This window comes from Apaloderma vittatum, unplaced genomic scaffold (assembly GCF_000703405.1).
Source record: "Apaloderma vittatum isolate BGI_N311 unplaced genomic scaffold, ASM70340v1 scaffold9109, whole genome shotgun sequence".
In the NCBI taxonomy this organism is placed as follows: Eukaryota; Metazoa; Chordata; class Aves; order Trogoniformes; family Trogonidae; genus Apaloderma; species Apaloderma vittatum.
Window position 1 is genome coordinate 17 of NW_009735782.1, and position 20,640 is coordinate 20,656.

The 20,640-nt window shown below is 41.4% G+C and overlaps 1 protein-coding gene across 1 annotated transcript in view; it reads left to right on the plus strand.

Annotated features, from left to right (window-relative positions):
- Positions 1 to 747: 747 nt before the first annotated feature.
- CPAMD8 (C3 and PZP-like, alpha-2-macroglobulin domain containing 8) overlaps positions 748 to 20,640 on the plus strand; it is a gene marked incomplete at its 5' end in the record, with an annotated part of 42,401 nt that continues 22,508 nt past the window's right edge. Inside the window, 23 exons of the mRNA XM_009876715.1 lie at positions 748 to 785; positions 2,028 to 2,179; positions 3,398 to 3,420; positions 4,434 to 4,599; positions 4,725 to 4,777; positions 5,366 to 5,383; positions 6,378 to 6,432; positions 6,567 to 6,680; positions 7,755 to 7,839; positions 8,135 to 8,243; positions 8,715 to 8,942; positions 9,081 to 9,251; positions 9,625 to 9,753; positions 11,953 to 12,142; positions 12,977 to 13,149; positions 13,259 to 13,408; positions 13,523 to 13,684; positions 14,489 to 14,631; positions 15,191 to 15,253; positions 18,153 to 18,384; positions 18,856 to 19,009; positions 19,333 to 19,475; positions 19,951 to 20,002. Of these exons, the coding sequence (XP_009875017.1) occupies positions 748 to 785; positions 2,028 to 2,179; positions 3,398 to 3,420; positions 4,434 to 4,599; positions 4,725 to 4,777; positions 5,366 to 5,383; positions 6,378 to 6,432; positions 6,567 to 6,680; positions 7,755 to 7,839; positions 8,135 to 8,243; positions 8,715 to 8,942; positions 9,081 to 9,251; positions 9,625 to 9,753; positions 11,953 to 12,142; positions 12,977 to 13,149; positions 13,259 to 13,408; positions 13,523 to 13,684; positions 14,489 to 14,631; positions 15,191 to 15,253; positions 18,153 to 18,384; positions 18,856 to 19,009; positions 19,333 to 19,475; positions 19,951 to 20,002 (2,803 nt within the window). The remainder of the gene's footprint in view (positions 786 to 2,027; positions 2,180 to 3,397; positions 3,421 to 4,433; positions 4,600 to 4,724; positions 4,778 to 5,365; positions 5,384 to 6,377; positions 6,433 to 6,566; positions 6,681 to 7,754; positions 7,840 to 8,134; positions 8,244 to 8,714; positions 8,943 to 9,080; positions 9,252 to 9,624; positions 9,754 to 11,952; positions 12,143 to 12,976; positions 13,150 to 13,258; positions 13,409 to 13,522; positions 13,685 to 14,488; positions 14,632 to 15,190; positions 15,254 to 18,152; positions 18,385 to 18,855; positions 19,010 to 19,332; positions 19,476 to 19,950; positions 20,003 to 20,640) is intronic.

The window sequence follows — 20,640 nt, forward strand, 5'->3', positions numbered from 1 at the left end:
TTGTACTCGCCGGTACCGAAGTGCCTAGCGCTGAGGAGGGAAAGCGGGGGGAGAATCAGAGAGAGGAGGAAGCCTCCTTGGAAATACCTGCTTCTAACTCCTCCAGCCAGCGGCTGCAAAGCTTTTATCTGCAAACAATTATTTAAGGAATCCAGGGTGTTGCGCAGGGGCTGCTCTTGTGCTTGGGATGGTTGAAGGTAACGCTCGTTGCTCCCGAGGAGCGTGTGAAGGATTCTTGCGGGGGAAAATCATCCGGGGAAGGTTCTTTTGGCTTTTAGAAATTGAATCTGCAGGTCGTTCCAGTGTGTTTAGGTTAGCTTCGATTAAGGTTTGCTTTGTTCCTTATCCCTAGTTTATTGTAGCCCGTTAACGTCGTGAATAGCTGCGTTAACTAAGTGCCATGGAAAACGTATTTTCACTTGCTCACTAGAAAATATTTCACGTCCTGCCAAGTTTTGGGGTAACCTGACAGAGCTGTTTGTCAACCGTGCTTAAAGGTTCTGTCCAGTCACTGTCAAATTAACTGTTTAATTGCCAGGCTAAATACCTCATGTTCAAATGCCACTTATTAAGTGACTTAAGGAGCCGTATCAATGGACCGATACTTCAGAAGGAGTTGCAGCAACTCAGAACAATGTGAATCCATGTGCTTCACATATGGCACCGTAGTGCTGTGCTTATGTGACAGTTTGAATCTGATCATTTCATACTGGATGCAGATGGTACTCTTTCTCCCTCTGCAACCAGATCGGCTATGTCTTTCTCACCGAGAACTTGCAGGCCAGGTAGTAACTTTTTATTGTTATTTATTATTCTGATGAATTTTCAAACCTGGGAACCATAAGGTTTTGAATTTGCAGTTTAACTCAAATGCCACAGAGATCTGAACTTCCTTTGGGGGTAATGGGATCTCCATGGCGATGAGGCCTGCTGAGAGAGAAACATGGGGTTGGAATTTGATAAAAGATGACTTGGGGGCTGTAAAACACCATCATCCTCATCCCAAAGTGATAATTAATCATGAACTAAAACAACCTGGCTCATGGAACTGTAGAAAGGCACGGGCGGAGAAATGTGGCTTGAAGAATCATGTGAGGAATTGCTTCATTTCAAAAAATCCTTTTGGGTAGGAAAAAAAAAAAACCCACCCAGAAAGGTGTGTCATGAAGAGAATATAAATGTGTCGCTCACAGCCCGACGCATCAAAGAGCTCAGAGCCTGTAACGCTTCGAGTTGACAAGTTCATGGCACGGTGCCATTCAGCACGGAGGAACGGTCCAGATTCCATTGAGAAACACCAGGGTTGTAGTATATATGGGAGGTCGTCTAGGGTGGCTTTAAAACTCTGTGTGTGCCTGCAAAAATTATTCTTTTTTTAAACTTGCATGATGGAATTGTTTGAGCAAAAAAGTAATAGCAGAACTGAGAACTTGAGCCCAATCTTGTAACTGCCGTTTCTGAGCTGCTTCTGTGTAAATTGGAAGTTTAGATGCGTTGCATGTGTGTGTCTGACGTTTAGAAAGTACAGAGTCTCAGCACTGAGAATCACTTCTTTTTTTGTATATCAAGTTGAACCATGACAATGGAACATTGGAAAATAGATGAGGCAAAAATATCTAAACTTTTTCAAAATAAAGCATTATCTGCAAAACTCTACTGGAAGTTCAGGTACCTCCTTATTCCTTCAAGAACTTCGGCTTTTTTATGATTAGCTAGTTGTGTATTTAGATCATTTATATATAATAAATTTTTAATACATATGCAATAAACATCACTATTACTCTATTTAAATACTACAGATTTGTAAGCCACTTAAGCTCAGTTTGTTTCTGTGTGCATTGTGTGTTCATTTTATGCGTATTAGGTAAAGGGCTAGACTGCCGGTGGTCACAAACGTGCCCCTACAGGGGCAAATATGTTACAGAGTATTTTGTTTTTTTCATTTTCTTACCTGTAAAGTGGCTTACGAATAAAGATCGTGGACTTGTTGCTGCTCTTGACCATCCGCTTCCTATTTTGTTGCTCAGGGGCTATTTGATTGCGGCGCCTTCTGTTTTCCGATGTGGTGTTGAGGAAGCCATAAGCGTCACCATCTTTAACTCTGTCAAGGAGACGACAGTCCAGATTCAGTTAGTAGTCAAAGGAGAAACTGTGTCACGGGGCCATGGAACCGTCGTGGGTAAGTTGCTGTAATTCTGAACTTGAGAACAAGTTTGTAAGTCCAGGTGCTGTGCGAGCACATTGATGTCTCTTGGAGAATTGCTTGAGGTGATAACGGAGCTGGATCCAAGCTAATATTTAAATTCATTGACCACTGCTAGGTGCTGTGATCTCAGACATCCAAGGCTTATAATTTTGGAATACCAAGACAGAGACCCTAGATAATTGGTATTCAGGGGTCTTACAGTGAATAGCTTTCCATTTGAAACCTGAGCGTTTTACACTGGTGAGCTGTACAGAGTAAGAAAAGTTGATTTTAAAGAAAAATATAAAGTCTACACCGCTATCCTTTTTCTATCCTTATTTTGAAATGAGTGCTAGAAGTGAAATCTCCCCCTGGTCAGGACTAAGTGTTGCTGAGAAAGGTGGTAGCATTCGTGCAGTTGGATAAGTCTTTAAAATCCCAGACACGTACCTCTGTCCTGTGTGTAAAGCCAAAAAATATTTTGAATATGTCCAGCTTAATGCTGAATGAATTTACATGAATGAAAATGAAGTTTGGTAGCGCTGTTCTACTGCTGCTAGTAGTGGTGTAAGCTGTCATGTAGACAAGGCTCAGGCAATCAGGCTTTTTAACCAGCATATTTTAACCCTTCTGTGTTTAAAAACTGGGAGTTGTATAAAAGCCATTTCCTTTCTTGGAACAGATTCTCTCAGGTTTTATCCTCCCCTTGTCATCTTTGAAATTGGCTGACAATTCAAAGGGAGTGATGCTGACACATGTGGGCAGCATATGCTAAAGAGAAATCTTAGATATGGCTGTGTCCAGCAATGAAAATAGATTCTGTGAGTGTTTGTTTTGAGAATTATTCAAGTCCCAAAAGGGGACACGTCCTTTTTTTATGGCAAAATACTTCTGTAAACATAGAGTGCCCTATGCTAAAACCTCAGCCTTGGTGGTACTCTCTAACCATAGAGCACTTTGCAGTTTACTCTGGGCAAAATTTGTAAATAAATGTGAACCAAGCTTATTTTGGAGAACTCTGCTAGGTCTGCCTTGCTCGCTCTGCAGATTGTTCTACACAATCCAGGAAAAACGACTTCAGTTGAAATTGTAACGAAGGGGTACTGCAGACAGCAGCTCTATGGCATGGGGTCTCCTTTCACTCAGCTGCAAATGTCTAAAATGTTAGTACCTTCACCTGAGAAGAATAACTCTCTCTCTCTCTCATTTTAGATAAAGGAACAATTAAACTGAAGGTGAGTGTCAACTATGTTCAGATGGTTTTGGTGAGAACATGAGGCACTTGCCTTCAGCCACGTTAGGCATTGCTCTCTGAGCAGCTGTGGCACAACTACAGGTCGTGTTCTTGGTATGTGTTAAGGAGGAAGCAACTTTTGCAAGAGGAGGAGCGGAGAGTGAGGAGAGCAAAGCTTAAATCCATCACAGCTTGTCTGCTGGGCCCGTACACGGCAGAAGAAAATCTGTAGCTCGGTGCTCAATGTAAAGTTCTGTTGTTTTATAAGAATGACAGCACGTGATGCTGTGTAAGTGATGTGGAGCATTGGATGGACCACAGAAATCCAGAGAAATGGCAGATTATTGAACACCGTGTCTGCTAGTTATTCTGGTACCATGTTATTTACGAAACATGGGCTGTCACCAGTTTTTTCTGCGTTTTAGCTGTTGACATTGGTAAGATTTTTGCCCTCAGCACAGTCAATAAAAGGAAGCTTATACACGTATGGGTAAGCTTCACTCTCAAATTATGACCTGTTACCATTTTTCTCTATCAGTTTTTTTACTTTGTAATTTTTAACAGCATTTTAAAGGTCTTATTTCTCTGAACTGAATGAAAATGTCCAAGCATGCATATTTTTTTTTTGAGGGTGGGTTTTTTTTGTGGCGGTTTGTGGTTCGGGATTTTTTTTTTCTCTGTTGGTAGAGCCATGTTTTCCAGAGCGTGACTGATTTCCCCATGTAACACACCTTTAGGGGAAGCTACACATGTAGATCAGATATCACTTTGCTTGAATTATAAAGAAAGGGCAGATGAGAATTTCCTGCCGTGTTTTTAGCATGATTTTGCCTCCTTTGAAGTTTATACATTGTAAAAATCTAGTATGGTCTTCATTTTCTTTTTATTACTAACACGTAGTTACGCTGAAATGCAACAGGTGGCTGCTCTGTGCTCCTTTCAACGTCAGTGAAATTCCCCAGAAGGCTCGAAGGCTTTTTCTGTGTCTTTCTCACCTCATGGTCTGTTCTCTAGGTGCCTTCAGGACTTCGTGGACAAGCACATCTAAAAGTCTGGGGCAACCGGCATCTAGCAGGGGAAGGCTACATTTTTCACAACTATACCACAGTGACCATTGACAGCAAAGGATCCTCGGTGTTCATTCAGACCGACAAACCTGTCTATAAACCCAAGCAGAAAGGTAAAGTGACCTTGGAGAACTTGTCAGGTACTAGGGCTGCTTTCGAGCAAAACCTTGTTTCGAGGGTAGATTCTAGGATGAGGTATCCTGTGATGATTAATACATTTCCTCTTTTACTTTTTTAGTGTTGATAAACCTCTTTATGGTGACTTCTGACTTGAGACCAGTCAATGACAGGGTAAAGAAACACGTTTTCTTTCACACTATGAAATATGTTGGAACCTGTATTTTATGCAGAAATATGATTGGATTTTTTTAACCTACTTAGACATATCTTGTGATTGCTTGGGTTTTATTTACAATTTAGCTTTTTTCATTTGGTCACATGACTGTTGAGGGAGAATATACGCTTTGGTATCGCTGACAAATACAGTGTAACTATGCCAAAGCAGTTACAAGAATTTTTCGGATTTGCACTTTATTTAGGTAACGCACAGCTCTCGCCAAAGCAGTTACCAGAATTTTTCATATTTGCACTTTATTTAGGTAACGCACAGCTCTGTGAAGTATTAGTTCACCGGTTAGATGTGGGAATTAAATGTATGTTTCTCGGGCTACTCTTACCAAAGGAGAGATGTTTAAACTTTATGCATCATACCGGGTTAGATGTGGGAATTAAATGTATGTTTCTTGGGCTACTCTTACCACAGGAGAGATGTTTAAACTTTATGCATCATACCTTGCTTATCTTGAGTCAGCAGTTCATCACAAGAAGCAGAAAAGTAGCTTTGTTTCATAAAGCCTTTTGCTCCTCTTTTTCTTTCAGATTGAAGCTTATGTGGTGGTGAGTATCTGCCTGCCAGTCATCCAGCATGTATCCTGTAGAGACACAAGCTTCTTGTAGCCTTAAGAGGAACAAGTCACACGTTTGTACCTTTCCAAGGCCGTTATGGCTGTTCCCAACAGTAACCTGTGCAATTTTCTCTGTCCCTGTGTCTTTAACTGATCTTTGCATCCTGCTTTTTCATTGTCACCCACAAATATACTTTTTCTACTTCAGTTTCAGAAATCCATTCCCATTTTTCAGCCTGAGAAGAATTGGCTAGATTCACTGGGGTTTATAAATGTAACAGTCCCACTCAATTTCTCCCTTCTTTTCAATGCAGACACACTCCTATCCTTCATCTGGCTGGGCTGATATAGCAGGGCCAATCTCATCTCTGCACCCAAACATTATGATAGTGGACAATAGAAATTCATGGCAAGGAAAGGGTGCTCCTGTCTTCTTCCTTATGAGGTGAATGAGAGGTTCCTTCTGTGTCTAGTCTTTTTTTTTTTTTTTCTTAAACCATGTGTTTTCTTTAGCTGTCAGCAAGCATAAGAATTCACCCTCTTCTCTTGTTTGCATTCAGTCACAGATTTAATGCTGGCAAAACAAGCGGGAGTAATTTCATCTTTGTCATCTACAAATTGTCTTACTATAGCTGCCTTTGTGAGCTAGTTGTGTAGCTCCCTTTGTGAGCAGAAAGAAAGCATCTTCAGAAGCCAGTTCATCCCACCCAAGATAGGTGTCTTAAGATAGGTGGAACATCTGCTGCTTGACAGTGCTTGCTTGTGTGCAGTGATTAGAGAAGCGTTGTCCTTAAATGAGTACCGAATTTTAAAACACAAATACCCCCGGTAAAGTATCTTCAGAAAAGTTTTGACAGACGTTAGTTACATTTGAGCTGTTAGTGAAGTGTGTGTATTGCAAAATGAAGTTCTTTCTTGCGAACTGAGTTTGTATCAGCGATATTTATTTTCACTGTGATGTTTCTCATTCCTCAACCACCGTGCAGGATCCTCGGGGGTCTCGTATGATAGAGTGGAGCAATTTGAAGCCGTTTTGCTGTGGTAAGTTTCAAATTATTTTGTCTCAGTGTATTGTTATTTGCCTTGGCTTCTGCTTGTACCGAGTTTTGTTCAGTAAGCCTTGTCACGGGCTGATGAGTGACACAGAGTTCACAGGATGTTGTTTCCTTTTTCAGGTATTGTAAATATGACTTTTCCTTTGTCTGATCAGCCAGTGTTTGGTGAATGGCTCATCTTTGCTGAAATGCAGGGGCACACCTACAACAAATCCTTTGAAGTTCAGAAATATGGTGAGTTGTATCCAAACCAACTTTGCCTAGAACCCAAGTGCTTTTGGAAGAGCAAAACATTGTGAAATGCTTTTACTTAAGGACAAGGGGGAATGGCCTCAAGTTGCACCAGGGGAGGTTTAAACTAGATATTAGGAGGAAATTCTTCACTGAGAGGGTAGTTAGGCACTGGAACAGGCTGCCCAGGGAGGTGGTGGAGTCGCCATCCCTGGAGGTGTTTAAAGAACAAATAGAGGTGGCGCTTGAGGATATGGTGTAGTGGTTAGAGAAATATTGGGAAAAAGGTTGGACTTGATGACCCTGGAGGTCCTTTCCAACCATAATGATTCTGTGATTCTGTGAAACACCTGAGCACTAATGCATTTAAAATGTCATGAGAAAAACATCTTTAGGTTTTATAGGCTTCAGGAATATCAATGCTTGCAGCTTAACCGAGTCCTTTGGTTTTGGCCTCCACACTTCATCAGGTAAGGGACCTGAAATGAAGTGTCCTGTTGCACAACCAGTTCATGCAACAAAGATTTAATTTTGCTTTGGAAAACTCTTGAAGATGCTTTCAGTCTGTCAGTGCTTTCCTCCCTTTCCCAGAGCCCTCCTTGGAATTCCAATTTATTTATATCTTTTGTTGTTGTTGGTTTTGGCTACCTGCCTTTTTGGTCTCGCAGTCCCTCTGTGTGGTGAAGGGTGGGCATCATTACACCCGGCACACTATCTATGATATCTGACCTGATCACACAGACAACTGCTAATATCATGGAGGAGTCAGTAGTGACTTGTCCTCTTTTCTGTGTATCTAAGAGAAAAAGCTTGGGCTCAAATCCTGCATCACAGATCCCTCTGAAAACAAGTGAAAAATCTAAGAGTGTTTTGCTGAGGTCATTTTGCCAACATGGTCTTGGTTTGCTACTTTTTTGTTGACTGATTCTCTGCCAAGTGCAGTCTTAGCTCACATTAGCTACACTGCCCTCGTCTGACTGTAAGCAGTGATCTTGTTGGAGCAGTGTGTGCTTTTGCTGTCATCTGGATAGTAAGATCTCCTTGGAAAGATTCTGTTTGTGTTTCTTTTCGTTGTAGTATTACCAAAGTTTGAGTTACTGATTGACCCCCCTCGCTACATTCGGGACCTTTCACTGTGTGAAAAAGGAACGGTCCATGCCAGGTAGGAACACGTCCCAAATCAAGTTTCATTCCTGTGGATTGTAGCACAGCCATAGGATGGTGCAGTCGCTGGAGCTTGGATCTCATCTGCTAAAGACTTCTCAAATAATTTCTGGTCACCATCAGAAGCTTTCCTGTGTAAGAGCCTTGGTAAAACATGTCAGCAATAACAAACTAGAAAGCTTGTGAGGTTTTTTTCTGTTTTCTAGGTGCGTGGGTGACATGGTACTGACCTTGATGTCATTGGGAAATCAGAAAACAGCTGGAAGTTATTCATTATTTTCTTTCCATTTCAGATATACTTTTGGGAAACCAGTGACAGGAAAGTTAATTGTCAATATGACTATAAATGGTGTGGGGTACTACAGGCATGAAGTGGGACACCCTATCCTCAAGACCACCCAGGTGAGGGAGACCACTGAGTCAGCTGCCATAAAAGGCCTGATCTGTACCCTCTGATGTTAATACCACAGCTCTGTTTCATGTTACTCATGGGAGATCAGCAAACAAATGAATAAATGCGATAATCGTGTCCAGCGTAATAAAAATATTACGTATTTTTACATGGTATGTTTATGATTTGGGCTGATGAGAATTAGCGTAGTATTAATCTGGTTTTAGAGCATGTGGGGCTGAGGGAGAACATGGAAAGGAAGGCCTGTGACAGAGCTAGTCCAGTCTATGGATAAGGGAAGAAAATCAATCACGCTTGCTTTCTTCCTTCATTCATCAACTCTCCAACTAATTCCCTCTACTCCACGTCCTTTAAAAATACCGCAGCAAATTCCTGTCAAGTGCCTGGGCTTTAGATTTGGCTTCTAGACCCTTTTTGAATGTGAACGCAAACTTGCATTTCTTTTCCTCGACGCTTTGTAGATTGATGGCTCTGCCGTTTTCGACGTGTGTGTGAAAGACATGATGCCAGCTGACGTTCCGGAACATTTTCGAGGCACAGTCAATATCTGGGCCACAGTGATCAGCTCCGATGGGAGCAAGCAGGTTACGTTTGATGACTCGACACCCGTTCAGAAACAGCTGATCGATATCAAGTACTCCAAGGATACCAGAAAACAGTTCAAACCTGGGCTGCCTTACAAAGGGAAGGTAAGATTAAAAGCAGAGACGCTGGCATGACTTGATCCCAGGATGTGCCATCATGTTCTGGTGTGTTTTTCCCATGTGCTGTTTCTGTCATTGCCTATAATGTAAAACCTGTTGTTCTATAAATGAAACACTCTGTAGGTTGAAGTCACTTATCCTGATGGAAGTCCAGCTGACAGAGTCACTATCCGAATTAAAGCTGAACTCACACCAAAAGACAATGTTTATACGAGTGAACTGGTATCAAGAAATGGCCTGGTGGAGTTTGAAATCCCCTCCATCCCTACAGCTGCCCAGTATGTCTGGCTGGAGGTGGGTGAAAGCTCTTTATAGGATTATCGGGCTTTAATGTAACTAATCTTGTCAAACTTGCACTTTATAAATCAGTGCTACAAACAGGAAATCGGTGCCTTTTAGCTTCAACTTCTTGACTTAAATGCAGCAAACGCTTGCTTTGTTTCTTGCTGCTAGCAGAGCTGATGTTGATGACCACTGTGTAAAGATGCTTCTGCAAATAGAGCTTCACATAGTAACACACTCTGCAAATACCAGACCTTACTACTATGTAAAGATGACAAGAGTTGAACAGCTGAAAAGTATAAAATGGAGATGTGGATAGTGTGAGAAGGAAGTACAAATCAGGCTTTCTGTGCATGTGTAACATTCAGATGTCACTTTTGTTAAGACCAAGGTGACAGCGATTGATGGGAAACCGTGTGGGGATCAATATCTGCCGAACTACTTGTCCATCAGCAGCTGGTACTCGCCCAGCAAGTGTCATATCCAGCTCCAGGCACCAGATAAACCTTTCCAGGTATGTTGGCTTCATATTCCATCCTGGCAACAATGGCATTTCTTGGCTTAAAGTACTTTGTTCTCTTTAAATATTTCTAGCCGTTTCTGCTTCCGGGATCCCGGACTTGTTTCCACTATAACGGTTAAAGTAGCTGCGCTTCAGCCACCAAATAATTGTTCAATGTGGGCTGCGAGAGGTTATGAGCAAAGTACTTTTGCTTTGCACATGGTATTCTCCTTTGAGTGGTGGAAGCAGAGGAGAGAGGGTGGATGTAGGCGCTGGCAGCATTTCGGTTTGACATATTGGAATGTATGTTCTGTGCCCTTCCAGTAGCATTCACATATGAATTGTTTGGTGACAAGGACGTGCATTCGTTCAAGTCAACAAATGTCGAAAGACTGGAAATTATGTCAGTGTGGGAGTAGCTTAATTAGGGCTATTTAGTTGCACTAGAACTTCCAATTTAAATCTCAGCTGGATCTGTTTGGTCTTCAGTTCTGGAACTATGAACGTAATTAGCTGCTCTTCTTTTGTAGTTTTTGTAGGAGACTCTCTAAAAATGTAATTCTTCTACGTAAAAGTTGTCCTGATCTCTCTCCTAAGGGAAAGATCTGATTTAACCATGATTCCTGTTGCATCTTATTTTGCTGAGAGTTGTTTAGAGTTTGTTCTCTACCCAAGAAGTCTCTGCGTATTGCTATAAGGGAAAAAATGTGGGTGGTGGCAATATACACACTTAGATTTCTGTTATCAGCAGATCCGTCAGGTTGGTTTCGGACTCTTTGTATCCAAATAAGAGCATTTTTTTTTATCATTGCTTTGCATGGAAGTTTAATGGCTAATTAATCTTTTACAAGTTTCCTGAGGTATGGAAAGGGGATTATACACTGCTAATCTGAACACATTGTTCTTATTATAACCTGATTAGAACTAATTCTTCTGTGGGAAAGCTAGGAGTTGGATGACCAGCTGATGTGGGAACTGTTTCCCTACTTTGCCAGCTCTTACTGGGTGTTCCAATTAGCTACATTCATTTTTTAATGAATTGTTTCATCATTTGCACTGGGGAATTCTTAATACTTCAAATATTTAATGTCACGAGGCACTTCTTGGACTCTGTGGCATTCTCACTATATTTAACCGTAGCAGCTCCTTGTATTCAAGTCCTTGCCATTTTGGTTTGTACCGTCTGTACATTCTGGAAAGATAATGCTGTTAGTGCTGAAGAAAGAGATTTTTCAAAAGATTTTGCTGGGATTTAACATTTCTCCTCAGCCTTAACAGATTTAATTGGGCATTGCTATGCCTTAAATGGGAGGAGTGGAAGTTGCTGAAGAAATCCTGCTTAACACAAGCGTTAGCTGCTCCTCCTGTCCCAGAAGCAAGAAGTTTGTGTTCCTGGGGAAGTCGGCTGCTTTACTCAGCCAGACATGATCCAGTCCTAATCCTAGGAGCGAGCACTGATGTCTGTTCTGTGGGTGATATTTGGGGGATTTATTCTCCAGAGTGTTTGGTGCTTAGAAAGTACCTCTGGGTGTAGGACTTCAGTGCACACACAGAGTGCAGGGGGTCGCGGTGCTGCGCTGAACCCCACTGCAGGCATCAGCTGAGTTTATCCAGGAGCAAGCAGCTCTCTTCTCATTTATTTGTGTGTTTGACAGCTCCTCCAGTGCTGGACTTCCAAAGGAACATCAAGACTTGTGTAATTTAAAGCATTTTTCCTCAGCTCTGTTCCCAGCAATTTTATGCCGCATCGGTTATGTCTGAATTAGTATCTGCCATATGAAGTAATCACCATGTATAATCTCAGTTAAACTGCAAAGACTATCAAACGCACATCTCCTCCTGCCCCTGACCCGTCTCTTTCTCTTTTGGGCAGGACTACTGAACGGATGTCTAAAATTCAACCAATTCTGACAGCTGCTCTGTGCCAAAAGGCTTAACTTTCAGGATTCCAGAGATTCCTTTACTGTTTCATTAATGCGTACAACCCCCCAGCCCGTTCTCCTCTTAGATTTGCAGGGAGTGAAGAGCTGAACACGGGCCCCTTTCTGCTGTGAAGAAAGTCCATGAAAACAGTGCTAATGTAATATACATTTCAGAGGAGAGGGGTCACATCTGTTGTGGACTGAAACCCAAATAGATTTCTATGCTTTATAAATAAAAAGCGTGCATTGTAGCAGACCAGATCGTTTGCTTTTCTGTCGCTGGGTGCAGGTAGGAGAAGAGGCTTGGATTGCAGTGAAGTCCACGTGTCCTTGCAACTTCACTCTACATTATGAAGTGGCATCGCGAGGCAACATCGTCCTTTCAGGACTGCAGCCCAGTAACGTCACCCAGCAGAGGAGCAAAAGAGCCACCTCTCCCTTCGAGAAGAACGTTGACATCACACGCTTCCCAGGAACAGGTAGCTAGCATCAGAAATGCAAAATCTCCCCTGTTTTCAGGGAAAACCAACTTTTCCACAAACTTAAGCATTTTCTCTCTTGAATTTGATGCTCCTTAAAGGGCGTGGAATAATTTGATACAAGAAAAATAGCGATAGCCATTGCACATATAGACGTATAGAAAAAAGATAAGTTTTTCCAAAAGGAATAAGTCTTGCAGAGCTTTCTGCAGTCCCTCTCTGTTAAGAAAACTCTAGTCTTTCGTAATATGCTTGGCTTGGGATCAGCGGAGTGGCAGAGAGGTGTGTGGTGGGGCTGGGGCAATTTATGAAGCTGATTGAGCTTAAAATAGGAAGAGGCCATTGGATGGACTGAAAGCATGGATCAGGCTAAAGGAGAAGCGCAGGGAAGGGAAATGAAGCATCGACTCGTAGTTTGTAAAAAGGAACAAGAGAAAGATACAAATCTGGTGAACTCAGGGAACAGGAGGATAAAGACTTTTTCTCTCAGCAGCGTTCGGCTGCAACATACACTCTTTTTTTTTTTCTTATTTTAAATGAGTTTTTAACTTAAGTGCATATTTGCTTAATTTCATGGCAGGAAAAACACTAGTCAGTCATTTTCTACCCACCTTCTCCATACTGATCATTGTTATGGGTGTTAATTGTGTATCAGTTTTCCCAAAGAAAAGCAAAAGGAAGGAAAAAAGTTCTGAGTTCAGAAAGAACACGAGCAACAGGAACAAGTGAAGGACACGGGTCCCGGATGGAGAGTTCTGTGCCTCGCAGCATTTGGGTTGGGGCAGGGAGTGATTTTGGTAAATAAAATTGTCCTTTTCACGCTTTATTTTTTAGCACCTACCAGTATCCCTGCAGCAGAAGTTGAAGTCTGCGTGACGTTCCTCCGTTTCTCAGTAGCTCCCAGCATGGCTCCGCTGGGCCGTCTTCTGGTGTATTACGTGAGGGAGAATGGGGAAGGGGTCACGGACAGCCTGCAGTTCGCTGTGAAGTCCTCCTTTGAAAATCAGGTATTGGCAACGGAGCCAGTGGAAAGGAAGGAGCGGTGTCTTGTTACTCTTTGTAGTTTTGTCTGCTGATTCTGAGTTGAGATAATGGGATTTAATGTTAAATTCCTAGGTTGCAGTGACGCTCTCTGCAAACGAGACCAGACCTGGTGATGTGGTGAACATCAAGGTCAGAGCTGCAAAATCCAGCTGTGTCTGTGTTGCCACTGTGGATAAGAGTGTCTACTTGCTGAAGACAGGTTTTCAGCTGACAGCCAGTCAGGTAAAGGGGAACTTAAGGCATCGATGCCTTTTTCTTAATGCTGTTGTCTGCTCCTTACCTTTAGTAAGTAGCCTTTATACCTAAAGACAGCAGCCTTTTTCCCTTTCTGTGCAGGTTTTTCAAGAGCTCGCGGAATACGACGTATCTGATGCTTTTGGAGCTCCGAAGGAAGAAGGGCACTTCTGGTGGCCGGGCATGTCCTCGCGTAGGCGCCGTAGATCTTCTGTCTTTCCTTGGCACTGGGACATCACCAAGGATGCTCGCTTCGCATTTACGGTACGAGAAATCAGCTTCGCTTCTCCTTGGAGTGTCTTTTATATTTTCATGTTTGCAGGATAATTTTCAGCTCTGTAGGCTATTATTTTCTTTTCACACCAGAGCTGTTTCTCTGTTGCGGGGGCAGGTGGGCTGAAAAGATACACATTAGGAGCTGGTGTGTAGGCATTGCTGAGTATCTGACTTGTAATAATTGGGTGCGTATGTGAAGAGAACAAAGACCTTACTCCCTTTGGTGTCCGGAAACTACTCTTTCTTAGCAATAAGTACATTTAGGGGTAGAGCTGGCAAACAGCTTTCTTACAAATTCTGTATTTTCACTGTGAAACTGTGTGGACAGTTTCCATTTTGCCTGGCATTCCAAAAAAAGTGCAGAACTGGTGATATCTGATGTGAAAGCTGCCTGCCAGCTGCAGCACAACACACTGGAAACTTTTAAGAAGGGTAAAAAAGCTGTAATGTAATATTCTAGGGGAAATATATGTGTAATAATTTTTTACTCATAGCTGCCTGGCAGTTATACATGCCCAGTAATGTTAGAGAGTGGTTTAAACACATTCTCCAGGCAAACAAGAGCTTTCATGTAAAACCTCTGCCTATGAAGTGTCTGCATATTTTCACATTTAACAGTCATTTTTATATAATGTTTTAAAAAAAATCCTCAAGTTTCAACTAAATTTACCCTATAAATATTGGAATAGGGGTGGGGGATTCTATTCAGAAAAGTTTTTATTGGTATATGTTTAATTCTCTTTTTTTTTCCTTGCTGGTTTTTGTTTTGTGGTCGTCATTTTTATTGTCTAGGAAACTGGCTTGGTCGTGATGACTGACATTGTCAGCTTAAACCACAGGCAGAACGGGGGCATGTACACCGACGAGGCTGTCCCAGCTTTTCAGCCCCATACTGGGACCCTAGTGGCTACAGTGCATTCTAAAATAGCACCAAGGTACCGTTTTTGTTGCAATGCATATTGTCTGTGATACTTTAAGCTTTTTTTCTTTTTTTCCCCCCTATATTCTGAGCTTTTTTCCACTTACATGCCCCAGGAAATTGCTTGGTTTAGTAAAGACGGTGGTGGGTAAACTCTCTTCCATTGCCTTGATAGACCTAACAGGAATTATAATTGATGCTACTTTGTTATGTTTAAATCAGTTCTGGGAAATGAGGAAAACATTTGGATCATAGAACCGAACCTTTAATTTTTTTTTTAGTTTACATTTTTTACAGTAGTTTTTAATATTTTCTTGCTTATACTATATTTCTTAGAGTCTTATTCATGTCTCCAGTCTGTTGGAAGCGTGTGCACACAATAGGATCATTTGGAAAGACTATGCAATTTGTGCCATGAATGATAGAGCCAATCACTTTTTAATGAGTCTGTCCTAGCTAGAGTCGCGGTTGGTAACGTGAGCTGCATTCAGGTGATAATGCTGATATCTCACTTAGTGTTAAAACTGTCTTATTAAAAGAATTCATTGTTAAGGATGTATTTCTTGTTCGAGCAGAGCAGAGAAGAGGAAAAGAACATTCTTTCCTGAAACATGGATTTGGCACTGCCTCAATGTCAGGTATTGACAGGGAATTTCCTTCATTATATCTGGAGGGTTGTATCCTCTTCAACTGCAGAAAACAAAGCTTTTTAAAACCTGCTGGAGTTATGTTGACATTTGTTGTTGCTTTACTTCGTTACTGCTCTGATCAATAACCTTTCTTTGTAGCATTTCATCAGTCTTTGAGTGTAATCACTTACTTCAAGTTGAACCTGTCAGTTGTGACTGCATTGCAACCCACGTGCAATTCATGCTGGTGTCACAAGCAGAGGAGTGTCTTCAGCGAAGAAAAGGAGCAATGGTTTGGTTCAGCACTTCTGTAGTTATCTTGCTAGAGTTTCCATTCAGTCTTGCTAGAGTTCACATTCAAGAAGCAAGACTGACCCCTCAGAAGTGCTGGTTTCCCTGTACCGTGGGGGAGGAGTTGGGTCTGGATTTGTGCTTGGACCCTGAGGTGATCCAGAAATGTCAGCCTCAGCGCGTGCTAGAGGTTTTCTTCCTTTCCAGCCCTGTTGCAGCATCGACTGGGAAATGTGTGAGGAGAAGGAGGCAGAATAGCTGCTTCTGCAAATGCTGCTATAGTCTAACCACGCGCTGGTGAGGATTCTGTACTGATTGCTTTTTAAACTGCGCAGAGCCCTTCTTTCATCTGATGTAGGAGCATCTCCCCCAAACCTTAATTTACTGCCTAATAATTCGTGGTTTTCACTGGGTACAACTGGAACTAAAAGAAATTAATAAACAGATAACTAATCTCTCCCAGAAGCAGCACATCTAGGATAATTTGAAGCAATTATTAAAAGGCCTTTCCAGGTTTACAAGTAAACTTCATTCTCAATAAACGATTATAAATTAAATTTGACAGGAACTTGCAGCAAGCGTATTCAAATCTGTTCAATTGAGCATGAAATATGCTTTGTAGAAATACACAAAGAATTCCAGAAGTGCCGATTTGGGCCTCAGCAAGCTGGGGCAGTTAATTATAAGTGGGAAAGCGTGGAATAAAAAGTTGCAGATTGCATTTTCTCCACTTCATTTCATTAGGAACAAGTTGAGTTGAGCGTTCCTTGATTTGCACTCTCTTGAACAGCAAGAACTTTTTTTCTTCTTCTTCTTCTACCATTTGTAATTACAATATCCAATCCACAAAACAAGAAACAAAAGCCTAATGTCAACTTCCCAAACCAATTCTAAAAATTCCTAAAGCCTGGCTGGAGGGTCTAATGGCTGGAAATGTGTGTGTACTTTGGCCCCCCGCCCAGAAGAGTAAGTGCCCTCATGTGTGAAAATAATGTTAATGCTGGTTATGGGCTGAAATCCCAGTGGAAAGAACATCAGCTGCAACAAATTGTCCGGTTAAACAGACTGGAATCCTGCCAGTCCTGGAGCTAGGACACCCTCCTGCTTACTCTTCAGGGCTGAAGTTTATTGCAGGTACCAGCTACCTAATTCCACTTAGGGTGAAGACCGAGCTATTAGTGGGCTTAAAAGAACTTGGAAGAACTTGGTGCTGCCCGGCCAAGTGCATTTCCCAGGCTCTCCACTCTGTCATTCGAGCTGGGGAACCGCATTCATTGGCCGGGAGGCTTGGAGACTGGCTGAACTTAGCATCTCTGTTCCAAGGCATGCTGATCTCGAGTTTTTTATCCAGCTGATAGTTTTAATCCTTTTCCTTCTGTAATGTAACCACACAGATCCGTGCGTGATATACTGCCTAGTCACCAATGGTTACAATAGCTTAGGCTCATCGAAAATTCCAAATGGTTGATTTAGATGATGAAAGTAAAGAGACTTCATTGCTGCCTAAAATATGACTTGTTCTCAGTTGAAAAGCAGTGAAAGTGCGATTCTTCAGTTTGTCCTGGATGTGAATCAGGCAGTTCACAGAACTCATTCTGAAGGCCCAACTTTCTCATTTTACATGCCAACTAAGATGCACGTTGCTCTCAAAAGATTACAGAGCAAGCGGCATGTGTATCAAGCTCTGGGGAATAAATAAGAACTTGAGAGAAAACAACCTTAGGGTGTACTCATAACTGCACCAATCATCCTGCCAGCTGAGCCATGAAACAGCTTTTGTTCTTGCTTTAGAGGAAATGTTTTCTGTTCCAGGCAAGGCCAGAGCTTCTTTGCAGGAGGGAAATAGCCAAGTCTGCAGAACAAAATTGAATTTCTATTATTATTAAGCATGGAAGAAGATACCAGGTTTATGATATCCTGTTGTGGTATGCATGGTAAAGCTAAATACTCAGAATAGAAATTTGCCTTTTACTAATAAGTTTCAATCCTTGTTGGAAGAAAATGATGTTTTTGGAAGTTTTCTGAGTCAGGCATTCCAAAAACCAACCGACCAAAATGTTTCGGAATCCAAATACACTCCCCTGGACAAGCAGTTGCTGAACTTGGTGTCTGGAAAATTTCTCATTTGCCCTTATGTTCAAGCAGAGTCTGCAGTGTGGCAAGGTATACAAAGGCAGTGGGTTTTAGTGAAAATTACTTTTATTTCACTAGCTGTTAAATAAATTATCCATGAACTGTTGTTATCCAGGACCTCAGTCCAGGATTCTTTCTTTTATTTTTTTTCTTAATTAATGCAGACATTTGCCTCTCAGGAAAGTGACTCTATAATGAGGCTGCAAATGCCTATGAAGGTTTTGATCTGGTAAGAATTTCTGTGTGTTAGACTGTGTCTTGCAGAAGTAACTACTCGCTCTTCTGCTCCTTGTAAATGTACACAGGTCTCAACAAACCTGGTAGAAAACATTGAGCCTTTTATAAGCCGTTGTTCAGAGCAGACACTGATGCTATGTTGTAAGTGTGGATCCGGGGGGAATCCTCTGAAGTGTCGGGCTCTGTGTGCCTTGACTTCATTCAGAAGCGTTTCATTAATCTGACCAACCCTTGTTCTCTTTGGTAGTAACATCTCGGGAGAAGCACAACTGCGTGTGGAAGTGCCAGACTCCATCACTACCTGGATCACAGAAGCTGTGGGTCTCTCTGAAGAGAAAGGCTTGGGCATTGCTGCTCAAACTGAGCTGAAGACATTTAAACCTTTCTTCATCGATTTCACCTTGCCGTACCACGTCATCCGGGGAGAACAGACCAAAATCCCGTTGACTGTCTACAATTACTTAGCTGTCTGTGTAGAGGTAACAGCCCTCTTTATTCGTGTTGCTTAGGAAATTCTGGTTTATTGTCAGAATTTCCTAAGTGATCTACAAGTTATGGTAGATGAGGTGTAGGGGATAATGTAGTGCTAAGTTCAACATCTCAGCTAGGAAGCTTATGCTGAACCACAGAGAAGAGTTGCCTTCGTAATCAGAAAGCTGCTGAGTGTAGTTTATTTTTAAAGATTTCGTTTTTGTGCCGCAAAATCCTGTCTCCCTAGATTTTTTCTTCCCAAATCTGTCTAGCCCCAGTAGTTCATTCTGAACTACTTGTAGAATTGCTGAGATGAAAGCGATGCCGTCAGTCAAATATATCACTAAAGGGTTTGGAGAACAAAAAATTTAGGCATGCCATGATTTTATTAAGCGTTTTGTGGGTTTCAGATTTTTTGCATATGTCAATTGGTTTTGCAGCTGAAATTTGCAGTAAATGGCATTCCAAAATTTTCACAGGTCCACGTGAAGATTTCAGTTCCAAAAGGCATAAAGTTTGTTGGGCATCCTGGGAAACACCACCTGACAAGGAAGAAGTGCGTTGCCCCTGGGGAAGCTAAACCCACATCTATCGTTTTGTCCTTCAATGAGCTTGGACTGAGCAACATCACTGGTAGTATAGAAATAAAAACAGCTTGCTGCTTGAGGGACTTCTACGAGTGCTTTTTTTTATTCCTCTTTCAGAAAAAAGTTCTTATTTCCCTAGTAGCCCGAAGTGAAGTAATTCATTCCACTTTCTGCAAACTCAGCTTTCCAACCTCATTTGTTTCTTAGAAACAGACCCTATAGCCGTAGTACAGAGCCTTCAGTGTACGACCAAGCTTCAGGAGATTCCCTAGTCATCAGTTTTCCTGTCGTGTGATAGATGGTTGTGTAAGGTTCAGACCTGTTACTTCTCCCTGAAGATCTCAAAATCTTTTCCTTTCTGTTTCTTAGCAAAAGCTTTTGCTTACGGTGGAACTAATTGCTGTCAGGATGGGATGCAGACCTTAAAGAATGGCAAGCACTCGGAGGACAATTATGTGGACAAAAGAACCCCAGTGGGAATGGATTATGTTCGCAGTAGTGTTGTTATTGAGGTAAGAAAATGTGATTTTGTAATAATTCAGAAAAAAAATAAAAATGCTTGGGCAAATCATGGAAGTTTTTAGGTAGTTAATCAAACGCGAATTGGTTTATAAGAGTCTTCAAGTTGATTTATGGTATATCTACCTGACTGGAAATAATCAATTTTAGTGGTGTGTGTATGGAAAGAGCCCATTTGATTCTGAGTTCATGCTGGTGATTCCTCACTACTGCTCAGAAGAGAAAGGGATAGAAATTTTATCAGATAAACTTGCTTTGTTGATCTAAGAAATACACCATGGTTGAGATTCGCTGATAGGGGTTAGCATAGCTCTCGTTTCTAGAACACAGTGTGGTAACTTTTCTATAAAGAATATAAAACCTGTACAGCAGCAGGATATTGTTTCTGTATTTTGTAAGTAAACTGAATAGCTGTTACTGCTACTCCAAGCACTGTATTTTTATGTATGGATTTCTGTCTTTCTATAGCCAGAGGGACTGTCCAGAGAATACACCTATAGTGTGTTCTTCTGCCCAAATGGTAAGTTCGTGCTTCAAATGAGATATTAAGCTTGTTTGATTTAGTTATAAATAGAAACATGTGGCTTCATCTAATGAAAGAAAGATAAATTAAAAAAAAATATCTTTGTTTCCATTTTTCTATGATTGATGAGTTATGGTGTGTAGGAGGAACTTTTGAATAGAGTCTTTCTTGCCTGGCTGGCTAATTATGAATTTGCTCCAACTGCCCAAGTGATTTCTGGACATGGCAATTAAATTCCTTTACTTTATGAAACAGTTTAAGTATTCAGCACTGTGGACAGTAACTGTGACTGTACTATATTTTCAGTTGGTGTTTTAAAATTCAGTTCTGGAATCAGTATGTCCTTTTTTGCGTGAAATTTGGATAGCTCAGAGTTGGCTCCAGTAGCTAAACAGAGATGCTTTTGACCACTAGATTAGAACTGAAAAATCACTTGCAGACTTCATAAGAAATTCAGCTGAGCAGTTTGAATTGAAGGATCTTCTGTGTTGGAAGATGAGAAGAAACATTTACGTGTACTTTTATAGTTTGCTTAAGAGAAGCTGGAAATAAAGAACATGTACTTAGGACAGACCTGCTTGTTTAGATTTTAGTAGTTAGCTGTGGGTTATTTTTGAAACGTCTGAGCTGAGCTC